This window comes from Myotis yumanensis, unplaced genomic scaffold (assembly GCF_028538775.1).
Source record: "Myotis yumanensis isolate MYYU_CA2020_CCGP unplaced genomic scaffold, mMyoYum1.0.hap1 SCAF_23, whole genome shotgun sequence".
NCBI lineage: Eukaryota > Metazoa > Chordata > Mammalia > Chiroptera > Vespertilionidae > Myotis > Myotis yumanensis.
The window spans coordinates 6,953,058-6,973,501 of record NW_027223774.1 but is presented as its reverse complement, the minus strand read 5'-3'; the positions used below and the strand labels follow the sequence as shown (position 1 = coordinate 6,973,501).

At 43.7% G+C, this 20,444-nt stretch overlaps 1 protein-coding gene and 2 pseudogenes across 1 annotated transcript; 2 read left to right on the top strand and 1 right to left on the bottom strand.

The window, feature by feature from the left end:
* The first annotated feature begins 5,095 nt into the window (after positions 1-5,095).
* On the top strand, positions 5,096-5,451 carry LOC138999684 (small ubiquitin-related modifier 3 pseudogene; annotated as a pseudogene).
* Positions 5,452-8,794: 3,343 nt separating this feature from the next.
* On the top strand, positions 8,795-20,234 carry LOC139000318 (zinc finger protein 585A-like). Its single transcript, XM_070402554.1, is given in 4 exon segments — positions 8,795-8,827; positions 9,693-9,819; positions 17,365-18,505; positions 18,755-20,234. Coding segments are annotated over 4 exon segments (2,781 nt in total).
* Positions 15,865-16,484, bottom strand: LOC138999409 (large ribosomal subunit protein uL11-like; annotated as a pseudogene).
* Positions 20,235-20,444: the final 210 nt, after the last annotated feature.

The window sequence follows — 20,444 nt, the reverse complement described above, 5'->3', positions numbered from 1 at the left end:
TGTGAGATATCTCTATGCCTAATTTGTAAATTTGCTTTGCACTAAAGAGTCTGAATATGAAAAATTTCTTCGATGTGTTGAAAATGTAGTTTCTTCGTTAGGAGTTAACGATTGTATAAGAAAATGTGTGAAGTCTCATTGCTCTGAATTTTATATCATACATTTAATCACCTACATTATGTAACATACCTGCAACTATTTTTGCTGTGCCGTTTTCTTGTTTGTATGTTGTAACCATATGTATCTATGTTGGACTGTTTGACATACAGAGCTGTCTTGCCAGGTCTATGTTATTGCATATTTATGTTGCTGAAGTTATTTCACCTGAACCACTTATAAAGGCCCCTACAGATGGCCTCAATCACCATCCTCATGGGCCCAGGGAAGCTAACTCTGTTGTCTAATTTGTTGAAGTAAATTAGAAATACCTGGACCCTTAGTGTTACTTGTTTCTCTGTCGTGAGTTGCTGTGTAGGACTGGTTACTGTTGGCCCCAGTAAACATAATCTTGCAGAGGACCTGCCATTTTCAGGGACAAGCTTTCCCTTGATGCCATTGATGAACTTATTGAGTGCCTAAGGTACCAATGAAAGAACTGCCAGTCTCATGGCTCTTTCTTTGCAAAATAATGAATGTTTTTCCCTAAGACTTCTTTAATGTTGGGCATTCCATTGACTCTATGGGTTAGTTTCTAAGGAGATATGGGCTCTCCAAGCATGATGACATGAAAAACCTATCTGAGGTCTCAAACATTTTTGCCCTTGGGGGAAGACTATGGTGCAGGAATTAGCTCAGCAGTTTTTGCCAAATACATTGCTGCCCATAATTTCCCAGGAAACACTGTAGTCTCTCTAGTCCTCACGTGAAGCTGGATGCATTGGGACACAGAGACCACTCCGAAGAGCGTGTAGCTGTGACAACCTCAAGTATGTTTTCTAGCAGCTTGAATGTTTTTCTTGTTTTCAAGGAATGCTGAGACATTTGAAGGGAACCTCCTGTCCAGGTCTTGCAGAGGGCCATGTGCCATAATGCCTACTATTGCATGGGTGATGGGCACTGGTTTCAGGACCATTGCAGTGAGGGGAAACCGTTTCACTGCAGAAACACTAACCTAATTCCTGTTGGACCAGACTTCAGCCCATTAGATGGAATGGTCTTCATCTAAACCTGCAACAAGAAATTTTTTGGGGAAAAGACTATAGGAGCCGTGTGTACACAGATCTGAGGGACTCCAGGCTTGTTTATCTTCTGTGTAGCAGTCATTTTCACTGATTATGATCAAGAAGTTTTGTGGCTTCAAATAGCTTCTCAGATGTTCCCATCAGAGCCATTGGGTGCTCTGGCAGCAAAACTAAGAGGAAAACAAAGGGTGTCTTTAGGCCAGAGATGTGGCTTTTGTGACCCAGACAGTATTCCAGTGGGTTATTGGGGGAAAGTTCTTCATTGTTTTTCATTGTTTGTTACATTTTCTGTCACTGAGATGACACTCTCGCCCAGAGGCCATAAGAATGTGGATTGAATATAGAGTTGAAAAACCTGTTGTTCTAAAATAGGTGAACGTACAGTGGTTTTTTCTTTGAACCATTTTTGAAAAGCTATAATGAATAAATTGTACGTGTTAAGTATAGTTTTTCATAAATCGTGACAGGTGCATGAAACCTAAACCATCATCATACTCATAATACTGACCCTGTCAGTCACTGTGTAGATGTTTCATGACCTCATTTAATCTGTCCTTATTCTTCACAGCTTTCCTGGTAACCATGCATAACATTCCATTTTAATAGAGAACTTTGCTTTTTCAAAGTATTTTTCTGCTTTAATTCATATTTCATAAATTCTTGGAGATTGACTAAAGATATATTAGTGAGTTATCTTTTTGTTGATAGATATTCTTTTTGTTGTTATTAATCCTCATTTGAGGATATTTTTCCATTGATATTTAGGGAGACTGGAAAAGACATGGAAAAACAGAGAGAAACATCAATGTGAGAGAAACACATCGATTGGTTGCCTCCTGCATCAGCTGTGACAAGGGCCCTGACTGGGAAGGAGTCTTCAACCAAGGTATATGCGTTTGACTGGAATTGAACCTGGGACCCTTTGGTCTGTAGGCCTATGTTCCATCCAGAGCCAAATCGGCTAGGGTTCTGGTAGATACTCTTATCTTTGAATATATCACCATCATGTTTTCCATTTTAATAAATATTTGGTTATTTTTAATAAAGCTTTTACAAACATTTTTGTATAATTCTTTATATGGATATAAGTGTTATTTACCTTTCATCTCCCTCATGCTCCCAGACTTCGAGGGGGCACAGGACGGTCGGTCTGAGGCATCCCCCCTGAGTGTATGAATTTTGTGCACCATGCCTCTATTTTAAATTTATGAACCAGGACATGCTTCCATTCACAGGGATGATACCTGAGCCCTGCCGGATACACAGTGTGGGGTATGCAGGAGGCAGCTGATCAATGATTCTCACTCAGCATTGATTTTTTTTTCTCTCTATTCATCTCCTTTGAACTCCAGCCTCTCCCTGCAGAGACCTTCCCAGGCGGTCACTTCTCACTCCCCAGTGCACACAAGCACTTTTGTCTTAGGGTGCATTTTAGTGAGAAATGGGATCTTGAGCCACTGACTGCTGCAGGGAGGCAGGTGCTGTGGGCACTGAGGTCTCATTGTGATGGGCCCCACCTGGGAATCTTCAGCAAACTCACTAGAGCTCCCTGAGTTTCAGGTGGCTGAATGTGACATGCAGATGATTGATGGCCCTTACTCTGGCCTTCCCAGATCAATAAAATTTAAAAGCATAGTATTTGATGCCAAGATCGCAGGGTTAGATTTTTGAGCATTTTCTCTATTAATTGTCACAATAACCTGGGAAAGTGGAAACTCCTATCAAATTGCTGAAAAAATTCAGTATCTGAGAAATGAAGTCAGCTCCCCAAGTTTACACCACAGACAAGTGTCAGATTCAAGGGGCTGGATTTTAACCATTATTTTCTCCAGCGTCAGACACAGTCTCTACCACTGATGTGCAGCCCTCACTGGAGCAGGTACAGTCTGAGGACCAGGGTGGCTCAGCTGCAGCTCCTGTTTCCATGGTTGCAGTTATGTATTTCCTCCCATTCCCTTTACATCTCAGAGCACTTCCCTTGGCTCCCTGTGTTTGGGGAAATGAAATTGTTTTGCACTGCAGTGGTTTCTCTAGGGCAGTGATTCTCAAACTTCCTAATGTCACAACCCCTTAATATAATTCCTCATGTTGTGACCACCAACCATAAAATTTTCGTTGCTACTTCATAATTAATTTTGCTAGTGTTATGTAACATAATGTAAATATCTGACATGCAGGATATATTTTTGAACGACCGCTGTGAAAGGGTGGTTCGACCCAAAAAAGGGGTCACTATCTACAGGTTGAGACGTGCTGCTCTAGGGCAACCTTCTTTCAGAGTAACCTGCAATTCATCTGCCTCCCCCACCCCTTTTTAAAATATGTATATTTTATTGATTTTTTACAGAGAGGAAGAGAGAGGGATAGAGAGTTAGAAACATCAATGAGAGAGAAACATTGATCAGCTCCCTCCTGAACACCCCGTACTGGGGATTTGCCCGCAACCAAGGTACATGCTGTTGACTAGAATAGAACTTGGGATCCTTCAGTTTGAAGGCCGACACTCTATCCACTGAGCCAAACCAGTTAGGGCTATCTGCCTATCCTTTGATCCCAGTACAGAGTTTGAACCTCAGGAGACCCCAGTAATTTGGGCTGAGTCTCTACACCTTCACCCCCATGTTGGGTGTCGTGCTGTGATCCCACGCACTGTGATGAATTCCTTGCCTCATTTTGACCCTTCATATGATACTCCTATGTGAAACTGTCATTCATCGTGCAGGAGTGGATACAATTGGACAAGAATTCTGGGATCTAATATTTGGAAACGATGCTAGAGCCCTACATGATCTTGGTCTCATAGGATCGGTGCGCACCACTTCTTCATGCATAGGACCAACTGGCCATTTGATTCTGTCCTTTATAGACATCCTGGATGAATGAGACAATGGCTCTCACCATGTTTTCCCTCCAGCCCGGATCATGTTCTGGACCCCCATCCTCCTTCCCAGTCTCCTGTGTCTGCACCCTGGGTCTTTGGGTTGGAACAGAGTCCTTTTGAATACAAGCCCTCACCACAGTGCACAGCACTCTGGGCCACAACTGAAGTTCTTACAGTGCTCTACCTGACAATCTACCCTGACTCTCCACACACAACGTTTTTTTCACTTTTGGCGAAGGTAGTTTTTCGCGACATTAGTGTTTGCCATTTTGGTCAGTTACTCCGTTATTTTTCTGAGTCTTTTCCATTTATAAGGAGTATACATGTTAATAAATTTTGGTCATATTTCCCCTGTTAATCTATATTATTCAATTTAATTACTAGGCCAATCAAAGAACCTAGAAAAGAAGAACGGAATTATTATTTTCCCCCAAGAATGTTATTTTCCTCATTTTTACGCACTTAACTCCTCAGAGTAATGAAATACTGTTCAGGTTTGGCGGGTGATGCAGGCTGTGAATAAATTCAGACCTAAAAGAAGACATGCAGAGGGGAAGTTTGTTTCACGTTCCAAGTGAAGAAAGGGCCAAGTATTGCTAGTCAGTACAGGGCAGGGATAAAGGGTGGCTTCTGCTTTTTTTTTTTTTTTTAAATATATTTTATTGATTTTCTACAGAGAGGAAGGGAGAGAGACAGAGAGTTAGAAGCATCGATGAGAGAGAAACATCGATCAACTGCCTCCTGCACATCTCCCACTGGGGATGTGCCGGAAACCCAGGTACATGCCCTTGACCGGAATCGAACCTGGGACCTTCAGTCCGCAGGCCGACGCTCTATCCACTGAGCCAAACCGGTTTCGGCGTGGCTTCTGCTTTTCAGCTGTGCCTGTTGTTAAAGGACAAGGAATGCAGGGACCTTGGAATGCACCAAAGTGCAGTAGATATGAAGGGCTGTCTTTAAACAGTTTTGAGTTGCGGCAGGAGAGCGGCGGGCTGAGAGCGTGACTCGCCCGCTCCCCGCTCCCGCGCTGCCTAATTCCCTGCCACCGCCCCACCACCCGCAACCGCGCGCAGCCATGTCCGAGGAGAAGCCCAAGGAGGGAGGGAAGACAGAATGACCACATCAACCTGAAAGTGACCGGGCAAGATGGCTCCGTGGTCCGGTTCAAGATTAAGAGACACACCCCACTGAGCAAGCTGATGAAGGCCTACTGCGAGCGGCAGGGCTTGTCAATGAGACAGATTAGATTCAGGTTTGATGGGCAGCCAGTTAATGAAGCAGACACCCCGGCCCAGTTGGAGATGGAGGATGAAGATACCATCGATGTGTTCCAGCAGCAAACAGGAGGCTCACGGGCGACTGGCTGCCTCTTGGGATGTGCTCTGTAGAGGGACCCACTTTGTCACCGTCCTTGCATTTGCTGTTGAATAGTGAACCCGTGACCATGCCAATCACAAAGGAGTCTGCAGGAACCAAGGTCATCCACAAAAATTCCTTTCCTCTCTGACAGACTGCGGGTGCAACTCAAAACTGTCTGCAGGGACGAATCCTTACCTGAACCGGGCCAGCCAGTGTCATGTTTGTTTAGGAAAATGAGTTGCAAGGTTTTGGGGGTTTGCTTTTGCTCTCATTTTTGTCTTTCCCCCTCTTACATTTCCCTGAAGCTTATTGTGTGAATGTCCCTTTTTAGTCTAGACAGGGATCTTATCCCAGGTATTGAGTAAATCCCCCTGCGTATTCCATTGTAGAGAGCTCACATCATCAAAGTGGGGGTGCTTCTGTGGGCCGTTTTGGGGGCATTGTGGGGAGACAAACTTCCACTTACTGTTTCTTGTAGGTCCACTTACTGTCTTGTAGGTTTTTTCAATGCTAAATATTGCAAGTTTAAGTTTCGTGAGAATATGGTAAAGTTGAAGGGAGAATACTGGAATGCTTTTTAAAAGGTGAAAAGTAACTGAGTCCCTCAGTAGCACGGGCCTGGGCACTGTGTTCCTCTAGCTCCCCTTGGGCAGGGGCAGGCCCAGGGCCCCTGATGGTGCATGGGCAAAGCAGGGTGCAGCAGAAATTGGCTTTTCCCCTTCTTTTTTTTTTTTTTTAATTTTTCAATTACAGTTTATATTCAATATTATTTTGTATTAGTTTCAGGGGTCCCGTTTTAATAGAGGAAAGCAATTGCCATGTTTCTCACTTGGCAATAGTACTGTGGCCTCAGATTTCTTCCAGTATTTGCTCTGATGAATAATTATGGTTTCTATATAACAAAGTATGATTAAGTATTGCTGATTTTGCAGTGACTTTTTTTGTGTCAAAGAGCTACTTCAAGTGTTAAGATGGGCCCTGTGCAAAGATGACTTCATGTTGTTCTCACGGATGTGCTCTGCTGCTTTCCTGACATTAGCTGTGATTTCATTTCTGTGAAACATTTTGGAACCTATACCTATTAAACCTTCAGTTCTCCTCCTGCCCTTCTGTATGGAATCCCTGCTGCCTGATGGCCCTGCTCTGCCTCCTGGTACCTGGACAGTGCGACCTGGACCATCATCTCTTGCTTGCCCGGAATCTTGCCTTTCCTTTGTGTTTTGCCGTTGGGGTGTGGATGTGGTGTCTACTGGCTCTGCTGTTTGTTCACAATTTGTACATTCTTTGTTGTCCTTTACTACTGTCAACAGTAAATATAGTTTGATATTCAAAGAAAAATAAAAATAAAACAAATAAAAGTTACAGTTTGTTGCCTTAACCGGTTTGGCTCAGTGGATAAAGCATCGGCCTGTAGACTCAAGGGTCCCAGGTTCGATTCCGGTCAAGGACATGTACCTTGGTTACAGGCACATACCTAGTGGGGAGTCTGAAGGAGGCAGCTGATCGATGTTTCTTTCTCATTGATGTTTCTAGCTCTCTATCCCTCTCCCTTCCTCTCTGTAAAAAGTCAATAAAATATGTTTTTTAAAAAAGTTAGTTTGTTTGCTTCCCTGGAGACAGTCTAGCAGATGTATAGGTAGGTGACTTTTCTGTACTTTTCCCAAGCCTGTAAAATATGAATGGAGACAAACTTATGAAGAGTTCAAAAGAGGCTTTTTTTTAAGGGGCGGAGGGAAGTAAACATTCTACTAACTAGAAACTCCTTGGTGGAATTATCTCTGAAGTGTGACAACAGCAGGGAGGAGGGGTAGCAAGAATGTAGCCTTGAAAGTAACTAATCTTGCTCAAGGATTTAAACACAGGTGTTGTTGTATTAGAGGAGCCAACAATCTTGGGGTTTAATTAGCAAGTGCTTCTCATAAATTGTGAAAGGCCACAGCAAAGAAAATGAAAGACCTTTTTCTTGTCCTTACAAATACCTGCTCCACATTTAGAACTCAAGGCTTTATTGATCTGAAGTTTAACTACTTCTAGGTGACAAAAAAAGGGACACAGCAATATGGGGGCATTCTGTTAAGGAGGATGTGAATAATGGGTAGGAGGGAAATAAACCAGTCATAGAATTTTCTCCTCAACTGATGCTTTAAAGAAGTAGAGGGACACTTTTAAAAAATATATATATTTTATTGATTTTTTTACAGAGAGGAAGGGAGAGAGACAGAGTTAGAAACGTGGAAACATTGATCAGCTGCCTCCTGCACACTCCCTACTGGAGTACTCCCTTCACATGTACTCCAACCCAGGTACATGCCCTTGACTGGAATCGAACCTGGGAGCTTTCAATCCACAGGCCAACGCTCTATCCACTGAGCGAAACCGGTTTTGGCGACACCGTTTTAATTACAGTGGCGACCTCTGGGAATAATTTAAATCATAGTGAAATAACACAGGGAGCCTTCCCTTTTTATACCCTGGGGTCATTGTCTTGCAGATATGGTTCCACCCTCTTTCCTGGGCTTACAGGAAGGCCCCCAGGTGTCAATGATCTGTCCTGGGGCCAGAGATAAAGACCTTCCCCTCCCCACCCTACCCCAACCCCTGGGCAATGCATTGTTCACAGTTTTTATGGCCTGACACACCTTGCAAGACCAGTATCCTCCTCAGTATGATTGTCTGTTTTTTGACATTAGCTTTGTGTAATGGATTCCACGGAGGCAGGATAGACCCACTGAGACTTGAGCAACCTCTGCAAGCTACATTTGACCTGAAGGAGACACATGCCAAAGGTCATGCCTGAAGAAACAATGCCTGCCAGTCTGAAAGAGCAGGTCCTGAATAAAGATATGCAAAACCAGCCACACATGTGCACGAGAAACAAAGCTGCCCCAGACATCACCTCCACTGATGGCGCTACAGGACACTTAGTGTACTTGGTGTGATCTTGGACTATTTGATCCTAAATCCAGTCCTGGAGTCAACTGAGAAATAGGGAATCTTGGCTTTTGAGCGGATAAACTACATTACCCAGAAGTCCATGCAAGGAATGCCACTAGGCTGAGCCAATGGAGGCTCAGAAAAGGCGTTTCCGTTGGGCCGCTTCTGTAGGGCGGGAGCAGGAGTCCTTGTGGCGGGATTTTGTCTTCTCAGGTGTTTGTCTCCGGCGGTCAGGTTTTCCTGGTCGATAGACCCACGGAGAAGGCCGGAGAGCGGTGCTCCCCGCCTCACAGCCAATGGTGGGAGCCGCCAGTGGCGCTCACAGCTCCACGTGGGATTGAAGCTCGGAGTCACCACCCGGACCCACGCCAGGGCCGGGACAGGGACCCCCATTCCTGCAGCGGCTTCTGCTCCCGCCCCGCTCACCTCACAGAGGGCAATGGCGGCGCCCCCGCCGAGGAGACGGTCTGAGGTGAGTTCGAGTCCCTCACCGCCTCCTCACACAGACACCACAGCCTGGGGAGGGCGCCTGTCCCGTCCTGCAGCTCAGTCCCGCGTGTAGGACCGTGAGGAAGGCGGAGGGGAGAGAGGAGTGTTGTGGCTTCTGAGGACACAGCAAGTGCAGGGCAGAGGGGACGGGGGTGACTTGCATCTGAAGGTCCCTGAGGATGTGGCTGTGAGTATTGACGGAAAGATCAGAGGCTGCAGGGAGGACGGCACAGCCTCATTCGGGGCTTTCCCGGCTGTGGGTCCATCCGGGGCCTGGGGTGGGCCTGGATCCGGCTGGACTACAAGCTCTCTACACGCCATGTGCCAAGTTCATGGGTGAGTCCAGCGAGATCCAGTGGCATTGGAGCAGGAAGGGGGCAGAGCTGAGGGAGTGAACCTGGGGTCTGAACATGGGAAGGGGATAAACATTACCCAGTGGTGAGCACATCTGGAGGAAGTGTGAGCTGATGGTCCCGGGACCTGGTGTGGGGACTTAAAGGTGAAGCATAAACCAACGCTTGGCTTTGTCTTGGAGGCAGGATCTAGGAGACTGCAGTGGTTTGCTTGGCAGGAAGGCTGGGGCCCTGCAGGCATCGCCCAGATCTTAAATGGCATTGCTCTCTACCCTCCCCTCCCCCAATCCTTCCCTCCCAACCCAGCTGCTCTGCTGAGGGCCATCACAATGAATAATGGGACTGTGATGAGAGAGCAGCCTGCACTGGCATTAGGGCCTGGTGTCCACAGTAACCAGGGGCCCTGGAGGACGTTGAGGGGGGAAGGTGTGTAAGGAGTAGGATTACTGGTTTTCAGAAAGGCAGCTCTGGTTACAATTTTCTCAATTCTGACAGGTTGGCATGACCTTTGAGGACATTGCCCTGTTCTTCTCCAGGGAGGAATGGAGCCTCCTTGATGAGGGTCAGAGACAGCTGTACCTGAATGTGATGCTGGAGAACTTTGAACTTATATCCTCGCTGGGTAAGACCCTCACTGTTACCATTGACCTCGACTTGGCTTTGCGATTTCCCAGGCCCCATTCCCCAGGGTGTGCTCCGTCCTCCCATGTAGACTGTGGTACTGCTTGTTTTTCCAGTTTCCTGGTTAGTTGCTGTCCTGGGCAGGGTTGGTCTGTTTTCACTGCTCCCTTCTATTCCTGAAGTTCCAATACTCCCGCTGTTACTGTTCTAAATGCACAGGAAAGGACTTGTGGTTGGTAGTGTTACAGAAAGCCTAAGGGATTCTACCTTGCTTACTGAGAAAATAATTTTCTATATTCCTATTGGTCATGTATATATATTTTCTGAACAATTGTCTGTACATCTTATCCCGCTTATTAACTGTATTTTTTGGTTAAAGATTCTTTTGATTATCTTGTATATTTTATGTATTAACTAGAAGCCTGGTGGATGCATTCATTCACTGGTGAGGTTGGTTGGGCTGTCCTGAGCCCTCTAGCAATCTGCAATCCGGGACCCATTGGGGTTGTTGGACTGCCGATTTTGGCCCAATCCCCACAGGCCAGACCGAGGGACCCCACCAGTGAACGAATCTGTGCATTGGGCCTCAAGTATGCATATAAGATCTTTGGTTAATCTCTAACTGCTCTCCCCTCTCCCTTCTTCCCTCTGACATTCATCAGTCTGTTCCATGTTTCCATGCATGTGCTTTGAGCGTCTGCTCCCTGGTGGTCAGTGCGCATCATACCTATCGGTTGGATGGTTGCTTAGTGTCTGCATCAGTCTGCATTTCCACCGGTCGTGCACAAGGGTCCCTTACGTCCACATCCTCACCAGGACTTGTCGTTGGTCCGTTAGTTGATGATAGGCATCCTGACAGGTGTGAGATGATATCTCATTGTTGCTTTGATTTGCGTTTCTCAGATAATTAGTGACTTTAGGCATGTTTTCATCTGTCTTTTGGCCCTCTGTATGTCCAGTTTAGAAAAGTGTCTATTCAAGTCTTTTGCTCATTTTTTGATTGGATCGTTTATCTTTTTTTTGTGAAGATGTGTGATTTCCCTTTAAATTTTGGAGATTAAATAAACCCTTACCAGAGATAACATTGGCAAATGTGTGCTCCTATGCAGTGGGTGTTCTTGTTTTTTTTTTCTTGTTTTTTTTTTTATCGTTTCATTTGCTATGCAGAAGCTTTATATTTTGAGGTAGTGCCATTTTTTTTTCTTCCTTTCCATTGCCCTCAGAGCTGTACTTGTAAAGATATTGCTCAGACATATGTCTGATATTTTGCTGCCTGTAGATCCTTCTGAAATGTTATGGTTTCCCCTCTTACGGTTAAGTCCTTTTCCCATTTTTAGTCTATTTTTGTGTATCGTATAAGTTGGTGGTCTAGTTCCATTTTATGCATGTATCTGTCCAATTTCCCCAACACCATTTATCGAAGGGACTGTCTTGACTCCATGGTATGCTACTTCCCTCCTTTGTCAAATATTGAGTTTAAGGGCTTGGGTCTATTTTTGTGTTTTTGGTTCTGTTGCATTCTTCTATGTGTCTGTTGTTGTGCGAGAACCAGGCATTTTTGTGCTATTGCTTGGTATCTGATTTTGTAATTCCTCCAACTTTGTTCTTCTTTCTGAAGATTGCTGTGCCTATTCGTTTTTTTTTTAATTCCATATGAATTTTTGAAGAGTTTATTTTAGTTCTGTGAAATATGCCCTTCGAATCTTTTTTTTAAAAATATATTTTATTGATTATTTTTACAGAGAGGAAGGGAGAGAGATAGAGAGTCAGAAACATCGATGAGAGCGAAACATCGATCAGCCGCCCCCTGCACATCTCCTACTGGGGATGTGCCCGCAACCCAGGCACATGCCCGTGACCGGAATCGAACCTGGGACCCTCCAGTCCACAGGCCGACGCTCTATCCACTGAGCCAAAGCGGTTTCGGCAGCCCTTCGCATCTTAATGGGTATTCCGTTGAATCTATAGATTTGATTGAGTAGTATGGGCATTTTTATGATGTTGATTCTACCAATCCATGAACACTGTATATTCTTTCATTTGTTTATTTATATCTTCTTCTATCTCTTTTTTCAACTTCTTGTAGTTTTATGAGTACAGGTCTTTGACCTCCTTACCTAAGTCTACTCCTAGGTATCCTAATATTTTTATTGCAGTGGTAGGTAGGATTGTTTGTTTCTCTTTCTGTGAGGTGATTATTGGTGTATAAGAAAGACATAGATTTCGAGGTGTTAATTTTGTATCCTGCTACATTGCTGAATGCATTTATTACATTTATTAGTTTTTGACAGAGATTTTTGAGTTTTCCATATACAATATTATATCATCTGCTAATAATGATAGTTTTACTTCTTCTTTTCCAATTTGGATGCCTTTCATTTCTTCTTCTTGTCTGATTGCTATGGCTAGCACTTCCAGTCTTATATCGAACAGGAGTGGTGCAAGTGGGCATCCCTCCCTTGTTCCTCTTCTTTGGGAAAGTGGTTTTAGTTTTTGCCCATTCAGTGTGATACTGGCTGTAGGTTTGTCACATAAGGATTTTATTATGTTGAGGTATGATCCCTATAGTGTCACTTTGCTGAGAGTTTTTCTCAAGAAACGGTGTTGGATTTTGTCAAATTCTTTTTCTGCATCAATTGAAATGATTTTGATTTTTGTCTCTCATTTTGTTTTTTTGTTTTTTAAAAAATACATTTTATTTTTTAAAATATATTTTATTTATTTATATTTTTTTATTATAATATTTTATTGCTTTTTTTACAGAGAGGAAGGAAGACGGATAGAGAGTTAGAAATATTGATCAGCTGCCTCCTGCACACCTCCTACTGGAGATGTGCCCACAACCAAGGTACATGCCCTTGACCGGAATCAAACCTGGGACCTTTCAGTCTGCCGGCCGACACTCTATCCACTGAGCCAAACTGGTTACGGGTAAAATATATTTTATTGATTTTTTTTACAGAGAGGAAGGCAGTGGAATAGAGAGAGTCAGAAACATCGATGAGAGGGAAACAGCATCAGCTGCCTTCTGCACACAGCCTAATGGATATGTCCCCGCTACTAAGATACATGCCCTTCACCGGAATCAAACCTGAGACCCTTGAGTCTGCAGCCCGATGCTCTATCCACTGAGCCAAACCGGTTAGGGCTTAAAATATATTTTATTGATTTTTTTTTTTTTTTTTACAGAGAGGAAGGCAGAGGGATAGAGAGAGTTAGAAACATCGATGAGAGAGAAACAGCGATCAGCTGCCTCCTGCACACCCTCAACTGGGCATGTGCATGTGCATGCAACCCAGGTACATGCTCTCAACTGGAATCGAACCTGGGACCCTTCAGTCTGCAGGCCGATGATCTATCTACTGAGCCAAACCGGTCAGGGCTCTCATTTTGTTTTTATGATGTATCATATTTATTCGTTTGCAATACAGTACCATCCTTTCATTTACAAATTAAATCCCACTTGGTCATGGTATATGATCTTTCTAATGAAATGCTGGCTCTGATTTGCTGGAATAATGTTGAGGATTTTAGTGTCGGTAGGGGTCACTTCGACTACAGCGGGAGAGCTGCTGTGAAGAAGACACCCCTATGGTACAGGATTTGCTTCAGTGGGGCTTTGGTGCTCAGTGAATCTGCCCCTTGGGTGTGTGGCTTATTGTTGTTAAGAGTTGTAAGCTGGCCAAAACCTGTTTGGCTTGGTGGATGGAGTGTGCGCCTGAGGACTGCACGGTCCCAGGTTCGATTCCGGTCAAGGACATATACCTTGGTTGCGAGCACATCCTCAGTAGGAGGTGTGCAGGAGGCAGCTTGTCGATGTTTCTCTTTTATCGATGTTTCTAACTCTTTATCCCTCTCCCTCAATGTAAAAAATCAATTGAAATATATATTTTTTAAAAAGAGTTGTAAGCTGCTATGGTATGACACTGACCACTGGATACACTGGCTCTTGGTTTTCCAGGGAAGTGTAAAATCAGCCATGGCCTGAAGACACCCAGCTGAATCTACAGAGAGATTTGTAGATTCTCCTCTTTGTATCGGGTTTGGAAATGCCCTCATGAGGCCCAGCCTTGAATTATGGGAGGCTAGTGCTGCTGCCCCATCTTGGGCCTTTTGTTGATAGGTTTGGGGCTCCCAGACCCAACTGCGACTTTTTTGACAGGATTTAGCCCAACAAGACAGGCCACTCATATAGAAAAGGTGCTGCACATATCTTGGGTGGGGTTTTAAATGGGATAAAGTGAGGTCTCAAGGAATCCCCACGGTGAAGCAAACTGAAATGGTTGTCATTCAGACTTGCGATCTGGGATGTCCCAACGTAGGTATAATGACCTCTTTGAGCCCCTTTGTCTGGGAGAAAGCCACCCCTTAGTTCCTGCCCGGATGCCAGTCAGTGCAGTTTCTCCTCATATATGTCTTCATCCGACCCGACCCCCCCCCCCCCCCCCCCCCCCCCTCCGCCCCAACCTTCTGGAGGTCAGAGGAATCGGTTGCTTGCGGTTCATTGTGTCAGGTGTAACCTCTTAGGTTTCATTTCTTTTTTTTTTTTCATTTTGTTGAGGCTTGTTTTTGTTTGTTTGTTTTTTTTTCTTTAGTCTAGATCAAGGTGTACCAATTTTTGTATTTGAGAAAAGTACCTGTTAGGTATTTTATTTTGTCTTATCTCCCTTTTATTGATGCTTGTTCAAATATTTCTTGCGTCATTTCTTTGCACCCTTTTGGTTTACTTTCTTGTTTTGTTTATAGATTCCTGAGATGGAAGGTTAGGTTTTTTGAGATTTTTTTTTATAATGTAGGCATTTTTCCCTATAAAATTTCCTCTTAGAATTGTATTTTCTGTATTTTATACATGATTTTTATAAGTTGTCTTTTTTAAAAATATTTTTATTAATTTCAGAGAGGAAGGGAGTGGGAGAGAGATAGAAACATCAATGATGAGAGAGAATCATGGATTGGCTGCCTCCTGCACGTCCCCCACTGGGGTCAAGCCCACAACTTGGGCATATGCCCTTACCTGGAATCAAACCGGTGACCTTTTGGTTTCTAGGTCGACGCTCTACCGCTGAGCGACACCCGGCTGGGCTATAGGTTTTCATTTTTTTTTTTTTTAATATATTTCATTGATTTTTTTACAGAGAGGAAGGGAGAGAGATAGAGAGCTAGAAACATCGATGAGAGAAACATCGATCAGCTGCCTCCTGCACACCTCCCATTGGAGATGTGCCCGCAACCCTGGCACATGCCCCTGACCGGAATCGAACCCGGGACCCTTCAGTCCGCAGGCCGACGCTCCATCCACTGAGGCAAACCGGTTTCGGCTATAGGTTTTCTTTTTTTTTTTTTTTTTTTTAAATATATTTTATTGATTTTTTACAGAGAAGAAGGGAGAGGGATAGAGAGCCAGAAACATCGATGAGAGAGATCGATCAGCTGCCTCCTGCACGCCCCCCAGTGGGGATGTGCCCGCAACCAAGGTACATGCCCTTGACCGGAATCGAACCTGGGACCCCTGAGTCCGCAGGCCGACGCTCTATCCACTGAGCCAAACCGGTTAGGCAGGTTTTCTTTTTATTTACTTTGTCACTATATTGTTTTGAGTTCAGTTTTGGGTTTGGTTACCTTCAAATTGTTATTTATTTATTATTGCTTTCAGAGAGAGAGAGAGAGAGAGAGAGAGAAACATCAGAGTGAGGGAGAAACATCAATTGGCTACCTTCTCTACAAAAGCTTACTGGAAATGGAACCCACATTTTGTTGTAGAACAGGCCACTAGGGTCAATGATAGGAGAAGCACAGTGGCTTTTGGAGGTAACTCTGACCCTTGTTTTTGACTGTAGGTATCTTCAAATATAGTTGTTCACCCAGTCTTTCCAGTCATCCTTTCTATACAGTTCTCCTTTATTTGTTTCTGTAATACTTTTGTCTTCATTGGACTCTTATTTCCATTTCCTATGGGGTTTATGTTCATGGCAAGCTGTCTACGTTCACTGGGATGGGGGAAGAAGCTCATATCTCTGATCCCGCCATCTTGCTGATGTCACTCACATTTTTCTTTTTCTTTTTTTGCTTGTCAAATGATCTTTAATTGAAACATTTTCCTTTGTAGTTCTTAACTAGCCGGACATTCCACTGCACCACTGTTGATATCGTCTATGATGTCATGAGGCGACCATCAACATTGCACCCCACACACTGGGCAGTCCCCAGGATCTCTTTAATGGTTCCAGAGTGTTCTCTAGCTAAAGATCGGTGACGCATCTGTCGGGCAATGCTGACAGTCTCATCAAAAGTGATATTTCCACTGTGCTTAATGTTTTTTTTGCTTCTTTCTGTCTCTTGGGCGGTTCTTTGAGGGCTTTGATGATCAGGGCAGAGGCAGAAGGCACTACTTCGATCTGGGCCTGTCTGTTCTGAATGGTCAGTTTCACTGTAATCCGCAGACCCTTCCAATCACTGGTTGCTTTGGCGATGTCATCACCAGCCTTTTTTGGAGACAGGCCGAGGGGGCCGATCTTGGGGGCCAGGGCCAACGTGGCGCCCACTTCCCCGCCGGTGCACCGCAGGTAGACGACTTTGATTTCGTTTGGGTTGAACTTCGGCGGCATGGCGGAGGCAGCTGGTGTCGGATGAACCCGGATTCGGGACGACTGAAGAAAGTTGCACCTGAGCCTCATAAGAGCCGAAAGCCGAAAGCACATTTTTCTTTTGACCGTGATCTCATTTGTCCTTTGTTGTTCTACCACAGTATTGACCCTCCTTGTTCTTTACATCATTTATCCCAAGCAGTGGATCTAATGCATAAGAATCATTTGTGCATCACAGGAGAAACATGACTTTATGAATGACACAGTGGACCCTGCGAGGGTCTTTCTTTGGGGAAGGGTTACTGGGGAGAAATTCATGCCAGGCCTTTTTAATATTCATAGCTAGAAACCCAGTGTTTTGTTAGAGTTGGCCATTTCTCACACAGTTACGCTTCTTTGTGCTTATTGTTGATACTTTGCCAACTATTCAGTTCTAATTTTGATCATTTCTACTTAGATTCCCAGCTCATGGATAACCTTAACCTCTCTGGACTTTGCACCTCTGCCTCTTTCACAGGTCTTTCTTTACTGCAAGCCAACATTGTTCCATGCCTGCAGCACCTTGGAGAGCACACGTGTTATTATATTGAAGTTGTATATCCTGTGATCTAATACAATTAATTTTTATGGCTTTGAGGAGCTTGAAATTATTCCACACAGACTGACATGGTCAGAATGTAAGGTCCTAAAGGAAGACATTTGTGCAAAAACAAGGGGTAGAGCCATCCTCTTTTCTTTGTATCTACTCCTATGCTTCTGTCCCTCTCTTGGTGAGATTTCCATCATCAACTGACTTTTGGGGCCAGGTTATTTATAACAGCAATTTCCTCACTGTCTAAATCACTCATCTTGAAAATCTTTCTATGCAATCATGCCTCGTTATGACAGATAAACATTTGTGCTGAAGATACTCTGCTTTCATAAGGTCAACATGTACCTCACCAGCATTTCCTTTTATACAGGTTGCTGCTGTGGAGCAGAGAATGTGGAGACACCAACCGAGCAGAAGATTTCTGTAGGATTGTCACAGGCAGGGAATCCCAAGGTAGCCTTGTCTTCCCAGAAGAGCCACCCGTGTGAGAGTTGTGGGCTAGTCTTGGGAAATATTTTCAAAGAGATGGAGCTGCAGGGATCACATTACGGACAGATACTGTTGAGGTGTGGGGCATGTGCAAAACGGTTTTACTTCAGTGTAAAATTTCACCAGCAGCAAATGAAAGAGAACACTTTGATTACAGGTGTGGACAGGATCTCACTTATAAACAGCTGCAATTTAAATGTATCCCAGAATCATTTCACATACGGGGAGGTTGGGCAGGGTGTCCTTACCAAATCAGGACATCTCCACCTAAAGGCTACTCAGACCAGGGACAGTCCAAATGCTTTTTCAAAACTTGGGATGATGTTCCAAAAGACAGAAATTTGTTACACCAGAAAAGAATGTAAGAAAGACATTAGTTACCCCCACATGTTTCTTCAGGAAAAGGGTGTTAGAAGTCGATGTTTTGTGTGCTCTGAATGTGGAAAATCTTTTACAAGTAACTCTCACCTTCATTATCATCGGAGAGTTCATACAGGAGAAAATCCTTATAAATGCAATGAATGTGGAAAGTCTTTTACAAGGAGCACTGGTCTCCAATATCATCAGAGAGTTCACCATGGAGAAAATCCTTATCAATGCAGTGACTGTGGGAAATCTTTTACCACTAACTCTCACCTTCATCATCATCAGAGAGTTCACAGTGTAGAAAACCCTTATAAATGTAGTGAGTGTGAGAAAGATTTTACCAGCAACAAATGCCTTCGTAGACATCAGAGAGTTCACACTGGTGAAAAGCTTTATCAATGCAGTGCATGTGGAAAAACTTTTTCAGGTCTCAGTGGTCTCCAATATCATGAGAGACTTCACAAAGGAGAAAAGCCTTATCAATGCATTGAATGTGGAAAAACGTTTACAGCTCCCAGTGGTCTCCAATATCATAAGAGATTTCACACTGGAGAGAAACCTTATAAATGCAATGAATGTGGAAAATCTTTTACAGCTAATTCTGGCCTTCATAGACATCAGAGAATTCACACAGGAGAAAAGCCTTATGAATGTAGGCAATGTGGAAAAACTTTTAGAGGTCCCAGTGGTCTCCAATATCATCAGAGAGTTCACACTGGAGAAAAACCTTATAAATGCAGTGACTGTGGAAAATCATTTACTGCTAGGGCTACACTACAATATCATCAGAGAATTCATACTGGAGAAGAACCTTGTAAAGACAGGGAATATGGGAAAACTTTTACAAGTATCAGTGGTCTCCAGTATCATCAGAAAGTTCACACTGGAGAAAAGCATAAATGCAGTGAATGTGGGAAATCTTTTACCAGTAAGACCAACCTTCATATTCATCAGAGTGTTCACACCGGAGAAAAGCCTTATAAATGCAGTGAATGTGGAAAATCTTTTAACACTAAGGCCCTCCTTCGCATACATCAGAGAGTTCATACTGGAGAAAAGCCTTATAAGTGCAACGAGTGTGAGAAAGCTTTTACCAGCCGCACCTGCCTTCGTAGACATCGGAGAGTTCACACTGGTGAAAAGCCTTATCAATGCAGTGAATGTGGGAAATCTTTTAACACTAAGGCCCTCCTTCGCATACATCAGAGAGTTCATACTGGAGAAAAGCCTTATAAATGCAACGAGTGTGAGAAAGCTTTTACCAGCCACACCTACCTTCGTAGACATCGGAGAGTTCACACTGGTGAAAAGCCTTATCAATGCAGTGAATGTGGGAAATCTTTTAACACTAAGGCCCTCCTTCGCATACATCAGAGAATTCATACTGGAGAAAAGCCTTATAAGTGCAACGAGTGTGAGAAAGCTTTTAACACTAATGCCCTCCTTCGCATACATCAGAGAGTTCATACTGGAGAAAAGCCTTATAAATGCAACGAGTGTGAGAAAGCTTTTACCAGCCGCACCTACCTTCGTAGACATCAGAGAGTTCACACTGGTGAAAAGCCTTATCGATGCAGTGAATGTGGGAAATCTTTTAACACTAAGGCCCTCCTTCGCATACATCAGAGAGTTCATACTGGAGAAAAGCCTTATAAATGCAACGAGTGTGAGAAAGCTTTTACCAGCCACACCTGCCTTCGTAGACATCAGAGAGTTCACACTGGTGAAAAGCCTTATCGATGCAGTGAATGTGGGAAATCTTTTACAAGTTTCAGTGGTCTCCAGTATCATGAGAGAGTTCATAAAGGAGAAAAGCCTTATCAATGCATTGAATGTGGAAAAACGTTTACAGCTCTCAGTGGTCTCCTATATCATAAGAGATTTCACACTGGAGAGAAACCTTATAAATGCAATGAATGTGGAAAATCTTTTGCAGCTAACTCTGGCCTTCATAAACATCAGATAATTCACACAGGAGAAAAGCCTTATGAATGTAGGCAATGTGGAAAAACTTTTAGAGGTCCCAGTGGTCTCCAATATCATCAGAGAGTTCACACTGGAGAAAAACCTTATAAATGCAGTGACTGTGGAAAATCATTTACTGCTAGGGCTACACTACAATATCATCAGAGAATTCACACTGGAGAAGAGCCTTATAAATGCAGGGAATGTGGGAAATCTTTTAAATTTAGCAGTGATCTGCAATGTCATCAGAGAGTGCATGCTCCAGAAAGACCTCATCTCTGTAGTTAATGTGGGAAGACTTTTATCACTAGCTCTGAACTTCATTGCCATTTGAGAGTACATGCAGGAGAAAAGCCTTATAAATGCAGAGAATGTGGAAAATCTCTTAAAAGTAGCAATGGTCTGCAATATCATCAGTGATTGCACACTGGAGAAAGACCTTATCTCTGCAATGAATGTGGAAAGTCTTTTCACTATCTCTGAACTTCATTGTCCTCAGAGATTTCATACCGGGGAAAATCTTTATAAATGTTGTGAATGTGGAAAGTATTTTAAAAGTCTCAGTGGTCTTCAATATCATCAGAGCGTTTACACAGGGGGAAAAGCCTTATCAATGCAGTGAATGTTAGA